The sequence below is a fragment of the Vipera ursinii genome (genome assembly GCF_947247035.1).
Source record: "Vipera ursinii genome assembly, chromosome: 9".
NCBI classification, from domain to species: domain Eukaryota; kingdom Metazoa; phylum Chordata; class Lepidosauria; order Squamata; family Viperidae; genus Vipera; species Vipera ursinii.
Window position 1 is genome coordinate 4521704 of NC_139523.1, and position 7118 is coordinate 4528821.

The following is a 7118-nucleotide window of genomic DNA, read 5'->3' on the forward strand; positions in this document are numbered from 1 at the left end:
GCCATAAAACTCTGGAAGAGTTATTGGGGGGAGGGAGGGGGATAGGGGATAGGTGGAGCCCAGAATTCCAAACAGTCTTACCCATCTACAAGCCTTGGAAGGGTCGATCCCTTTTGAGCAACCATGAATGTAAACCATGGTTTAATTCCCCAACCCCACTTCACACATCCCTCTAGGGATATCAGCCCCAGATTTGCAGGGGAGGCTCTGATCTCATCCTGATCAGGGGTCCTCCCTTTGGAGCCAGGAGTGGATATTGATGTCTCCATTGGTGATGCCATCTGAGTTTTGTGATCCCCTATCCCCTTTTTAAAATTGTCTGGGGGCTTTTGCTTATGAATTGGCACACAAGCCTCGAGGGGCCCTTAGGAAAACCACCCTGTTATGGGATGGTTTTATAGAAGGGCATCTTCCTAAAACGGAAACCAGCCCAAACCTGCCTCCTGACTGCGTAAGATTTCCAGGAGGCAGCATTGGCTCCAATAGGCTTGCAGGTGGGGTGGGAGTTTGCCAGGGAACCCAAGAAGTGAGAGATAGAACAGAATGTCACTGTTTGGGGTTGACCCCAGCAATGCTGCTAATTTTGCCATGTCACTCTTTCGGGGGGGGGGGAAGGTGGGGCTTTATTATTTTTTTAAGCCTTTTTAGTCGCTTGGATGCAATTGCCCTCCAGTTGTTCTTACTCTTTAATACTTGTATTGGTGAAATGAAAGATCATTGTATTTGTGTGTTCTACGGGGTGGGATGGGAAGATTTATACACACACACACACACAGAGACACATATATATATATATTGTGTTTTTTAAGAGAAAAGTTTTTATTTTCATTTTTGCAGGGAAAAAAATCTTTGTAATAAAATGGGTCTGTTTTTCTGTTTTTGACGGTGAATTCTTACAGCATAGATCTCCCAAAGTATGGAGCAGCACATTTGAATATTCTCCAAGATTTCTTTTGCTCTGGGATACTACCTCAGTGGGACAAAGGATTGCTGCCCAGGGCCGGCCTAGTGCTCATGACTCACATGCAACAGACTCATTTTCAAGGCTTTTCGCCTTTCCCACGCCAGAAAAGTCCTTCCTTGAAGATGATACAGCCTAGAATTTAGTACATGTATCCAGGGAGGGCGCAGGAGATGGTGGGAATAATCAAGATGGAAGGATCTATGTAAGTAATGTGTGGACGACAGGGAAGTGCAGCTGGGTAATAGCATGGACTCCCCTTGGAGAAAAGGGTTGCTGACAACATAGATGCTACATGCTTCTAGACACAAAGGCTTAAAACAGCTGGGTGGGCAGAGGTTCTGGGTTCTAGCATCAAACCTGGGGAACTGTAACATGGCCTTCTCAGCTGTGGCACATTCTGGAACACTCCGAAGAGGAGCGCAGTTTACCAATTGTGCCAAACTGGCTTACTTAAAACTCTGGCATGTAAAACCAGCTTGCATATACATGTTTCTTTGTGCCTAAATAGGATTCTGCCTGACCACAGCCTTGTGCACAGAATGCCACCATTCCATCATTTCAATGCCTCCAGCTTTTGACATGTTTCCTATGCGCTGCTTGCCACATGGAAGCATTTCAGTGTTGTGTATCATCAGTTTCACTTGTGGAACATGGTTCTTGGAAAGGTGCTCGGAGCCAGGCATTTTCCATTTTCTGTCGTGAAATTGACCTGATTGACTACACTGAGCAGAGCACTCAGGAAATCATAGGACCTGTTCTTCGCTTCTTCGGAGGAAACATAGTGGTGCACACTTGTCTATGCTGCGGAACAGCTGAAATGGGACTAAAAAAAGGTGCAAAAGCAGTATGTATCTATGAACACTGGACCAGATTGTGTGCTCACAAAGGCTCAGTATGTCTTGGTAATCGCCCATGCTCCTGCAGCTATACCCAACACACCCCATATTTAAGCTTTTGTTCTGGCTGCTCACTGGCTGCTGCATCTACAGTAGATTTTTTTATTTTTTAAATGCAGAGCATTCAGAAAGACCAAGCAGTCAAGCGTGGCTAAGAAGCTGAACTAGGAGCAGGGTCAAGTCAAGATGCAACCTAGTGACGGGTTAGCCAACAGATTTGCTGTGAGAAAAAATGGGGGTGGGGGTCCAATTCAAGATTTTATATTGTCTTCAACCTCTGAGGAAATGGGATAGGAATCTAGTGATTCCCTGGAACTTCTATCATTTGAAGCCAATTTTCAACTGGAAGTGCATCCAAGATTGTCCGGAAGGAACGAGAAAATGGTTTTTTATGTCTATAGTTTCCACCCAACAACTGCATCACAAGGCTGGCACTTCTTTTCCACTTGCCTTAAGAGCAAAGCAACTGGGAAGGGTGAAGGATAGTGAGAACCGCAGCTAAGAACACTTTTGGCACTTGCATCACCAGTTTACTTGAATCCCGGAAGGATTGCTGGCCTAATAAACAACTGTTTGCCAACCATTATCACCTATTCTCTAAAGACCAGGAATTGTTTTGTTCAAGGAGGGCACTGCAGCTGCTTCTCACAGCAGGTAACTAAAGACCAGACGGCTTCACCAAATTCACCCTTGTCCCACTTGCTTCTCAAATGTGCCATGGGGCTGCTATCGAGTGTCCAGATTCCCAGAGGTTAACCAAAGACCCTGAATGGCCTTTGAAATGGAACGGTGATCCTCCAGCAGCAGCAGCGTGTGATTCTGTGAACTGCAAGGCTTAATTGTAAGAGAATTCAAAAAAGATAAGATCTTTGGCAGGGCAAGTTGCTTTATTCAAAAAACCAAGCCCCAAAAACAAACTTCCTTTGATTTCATTGGAGGCTGCTGGGGTTGGAAGAATTAGCATGATCAGCCCTCCAAAATCTGATGTACTCCTGAAGCGTTGCACTACACCTATCACCCTCAGCCAACACATGCTATAGCTTGTCCTATCATGCTAAGGACACACAGAATGCTGATCAGCAAAACATTCTCTTTTCACTTGCTCACCGGCTCTTCCCTGAAGTCAGAAGGTTTGCAGAAATTGAGGCAAGAAGTCTTACAGAGAACTCTTATGATGAAACACACAAGAATGTTTAGCCATTCTTGTCCCCAATCAAGACCTGGCAAGCCAATTGGAATAGGTGCTGAGCTCAAGACAAAAATAACAAATTTGATGCTGCTTGATAACCTATCTTGCTTTCTAGAGTCTCACCTCCCACAGCCTTTTGTATTTCTCAGCCCCATGACCTGTGCAGTGGGTAGTTAAAACCATACACCAACACAATCTTTTGGCACTTATCTGTCTCCCACCACTATCATAGGAAACCTACAACCAGTGAGTTTTGAGTGGTTGGTTCCTACGGCTACAACTGCCTGCCTGCCTGCCTCCATCTTAGGCAGGAGAAACAAGGACTGCTGCCTCATATGGTGATTAGCAGGCACCTCTCCCTGATCTAAGATGAGTTAAAATGGCTGCCAGACCATATTCCAGCCCTAGATTCACTCTCAGAGAAACGCTGTTATTTTCCCCCAACCCAGCTGCAGTTTTGAAAAGAATCCACTGAGGTGCTTTCAACATCTGGAGCCATTTGCCTGCAGCACAGAACACCCTATGAAGCCCACCCTATAATCCACCTGGCGATTCCAACAAGATTTACTGGCATCCATTCAGACATACCGGGTCAACCTTTACCTGCTAACAAGGGTTGGGAAGTTCTGCCTGAAAAGAGAAGCATGCAGAGCTGAGTAAGGTGGGCCCCCTTGCTCAAAAGGCTGCTGATTGGAGAAAAAAGTCTCTGCTGCTTGCCTGGCCCCTGTTCATTGAGCAATGAGGAACACCCCATGAATGCAACTGAAGGTACAGATAGATTTGTGTCTTGCAGGAATTCTTACTCTTTACAAGAATGCTCCCCAATAAGGCTCTTAATAGCCTATGAAAGAAAGCAGCACGCATGATTAAACTCTCAAGTGCCCCCACCCAGATCTGAAGCTTAGGGCTTCTAAGGAAATTTGTCAGGGTAGGTTCTGCCTGTCTCCCGGTGTGTAATTTGAATGCACTAATGGGAGTAAATGTACCTGGCTGTGATGGGCACCAGCCATTTCTCCTTGGCCTCAATTCTGGGGAATACAAGTGCCCTCCAAATGCGGTTCAACTTCCCTTGAAGAATTGGATGGTACAGAAAGAGAAATCAGCACTTCAAGGGAAAGGGTATTTGGGAAACAGGCAAGCTGCCCGATTACTGGCCGCTTGGCCAACTACTAGAGAAAAGGACCCAACTCCGATCCGTAAAGGGGTCACCATTTATTCTTTTCAAATGTTACAATAAGACCCATACAACTTTTGTTTAGGAGTTAGAAAACTGCAGATCAGAAGTAGGGTCATTAAAAAATTATTTACAAAGACAAGGAAACGAAAATTTAAAGTCACATCATACAGCCAACCCTCAACCCTCTCCCACCCCTCCCCCAGGGGTTGCCCCCCGCCCATCCCTAAATAAACCCGAAGTAGTTCTCCCTCTGATGTCAAATTAAACGCAGTGGACTTACGCGTTTTATGTTTAAAGCCAAGAGCAAAACATTATAAAAAAACTAACCAGATTAGCTTTTTAAACGGTTGTTTCTATAAAAAGCACAAAATACTTTTAAATGAAGTCAGAACCAGGAATGTAAACCAAGAGATAGAGAATATCCGTTTTGAAAAACGGCTCCGTTGTTGCTGGCTTGTTGGTCTTTTTGGAGAAAAAAGAAGAGCTGCATCTGAAGATTAGTAGAAACCGTAGGGTCTGAGGAAAAAGAACTTGGTGTTAATAGCTGGTCTCATTAAATGGAGCAAGTTCCAGTTTCTGTCCAGGATCAGTCATCTCTCCATATAGTTAGTTATAAGAGGGGCTTTAGAACTCCTGCTTGAGGGGCAGTGCTGCCCACCGGGCCAAGCCAGTTTTTATTCTTTCTTTTTTTTCTTCACTGTGTGTGGGGACACTGGAGAGACAAAGCTTGCCAGCTCAACGCAAAAGGCCTGTGTGTATGAGGGCGTGTGTGGCATGTAGTCAAGGCAGCAGTTCTGTGGGGTTGTTGGGATTGGAAGGATGGCACAGACAAGTCTCTTTCTGGTGGTGAGCTAAGCCAACTCTACTCTTCTTCCTGCTCAGCAGCAGTGTCAGCCGCGGCACTAGGCTCCACCTTCGCAGATTCTGAGGTCTCATCTGGCTTTACATCCCCCTGGCTCTCACTGGAAGGCGGCTGCTGTGGCTGTTCCTCCTCCTTCGCTGGCTCCTCACTGCCATCTTGCCGCTTGGCCGCGGTCGGTTGATTGTCGGGAGCCGAGGCTGCGGCAGGGGTTTCCTCGGGGGCTGCTGTCTCCTCTTGGGGCGCATTGGCCTGCTCGCCCTCCTTGGTGGCGGCAGTGGCTGACTGGTCCTCAGCCTCCGCTGCTTCGGCTTTCCCCTGCTGCTCCTCGGTGGGAGAGGAGACGGCCGACGCGTCTCCCGCTTCCTTTTTGGCTTTCCGGAAGGAAATGCCGCTCAGCTTGAAGGATTTTTTGAACGAGAACCGTTTCTTCTTCTTGGGGGTCTGCTTGGAAGCGTTGGTGGAAGCAGCTCCGTCAGGTTTGGCTTCACCCTCGGCCACTGGGGCTGGCTCAATGGCATCTCCACTGCCCGTCTCGGCCTTGGCAGGCTCCTTGGGGGCCTCTGCTGAGCCACTGTCATTCAGGGAGCTCACCTCTCCATCGGCTTTAGGGGACACATCCCCATTGACTTTCACATGGCCGTTTTCCTGGAGGAGTGAACAAAAGGTACACCAGAGTTACAGCTCTGAAAAAGGGAGAAGCTCACCATCTGTGAATCCCATCCAGCTGACCAAATGCCCCCCCCCCCAATTGCACAAGGTGAAAACCCACATCCCATAGTCCCAAGAGCCACACACCGGCAATAGCGCACCACCTTGACTGCCCTCACACAACAAGTAACTGAATTCATTTTTGGGGGCTTGCACCCAGCCATTCAACCCAACCATTCAAAATGGCCCCGGGGTTCACCCAATATACTGAGCAGCAGAAACATTTTAACTTAAGCTGGACCGGACCCGCCAAAGGCTCAATTCTACGGGCCGAATGTATTTTTCCAAGACACCTGGCCACAAAACAGGTACTTTGGCTTGCCTTCCATCCACAGGTGCCACGCTACAACTCCCGATGATCCAACTAGTGCAGGGGTAGGCAACCTCGGCTCTTTTATGACTCATGGACTTCAACTCCCAGAATTCCTGAGCCAGCATAGCTGGCTCAGGAATTCTGGGAGTTGAAGTCCATGAGTCATAAAAGAGCCGAGGTTGCCTACCCCTGCATTAGTGAGATGATGTGCACTGATCAGACCGGGGCCCGTCCCAGCTCCTTGGCCAACCTTTTTCCCAGCGATCGCGCTCGGTTAAAAGACGGGGAGCAATGCTTTAGCCCCCCACCCCGCACCCCGAATCCAGCTTTGGCTCTCTCCCTTTGCTGGGAGGCGGCTGAAACGTCTGAAGGAAGCCAGCGTGTGGTGCGCCGCCGCTAGGGGGCGCCGCCTTCCCGCCGAAGTTGCAGCGCCAACGATGCGCTCCGGGCGCGGGACGCGAACGTTGCAGGAGCGCCGCGGCGGCCGGGAATCCCCCCACTGTGGGCAAAAAGGCGGGGAGTGCGCGCCTTTCTCTCCCGATGCAAAGCCGCGCCATCGGGCCGCTCGGCCCGACGGCGCTGGAGGGTTGCGTTGGGGGCGGGAGGGACGGATGAATGCAAGGCGAGCCGAGCCGCAGGGAGGGCCACGTTAGCAAAACCGCCCGTGGGTCCCTTCCGAGGCCGAAGCGCCCCCAGTCCCGCCCCTCTTAGAAAGCCAGAGAGGTTCGGGGTTCCTTGCAAAAGGCGCGGAAATCAGGCGAGGCGGGCTCCCCGCCGTCTGCACGGAGCGCGTCGCTAACCCGGGTGCGCAGCCCCCTCCCCTCCCCTCCCCGCCGCCCCTCGCCCGGGGAATGCGCGCAATGCAGCGTCGGGATCCAGCGCGCCGCTCCTCCTTTGTTCCCCCGTCGGGAGGGAGGGGGATGCGCTCCGTCTCCCGGGCTCAGCGTCGAACAAAAGGCGCGCCACGCCGCGGCCCCGGCTGGACGGTGGCAAGAGGCAGCGGAGCGGG

At 49.9% G+C, this 7118-nt stretch overlaps 2 protein-coding genes across 2 annotated transcripts in view; one reads left to right on the forward strand and one right to left on the reverse strand.

Moving 5' to 3' along the window:
* Positions 1-7118, forward strand: part of FAM167B (family with sequence similarity 167 member B) — a 99551-nt gene that overhangs the window by 66565 nt on the left and 25868 nt on the right. The gene's annotated exons all lie outside the window — the stretch shown is intronic.
* On the reverse strand, positions 5064-5763 carry MARCKSL1 (MARCKS like 1; the record flags this gene model as incomplete). Its single annotated transcript, XM_083369948.1, has 1 exon — positions 5064-5763. A coding segment is annotated over one exon (675 nt), but the record flags the coding sequence as incomplete, so codon positions are not given.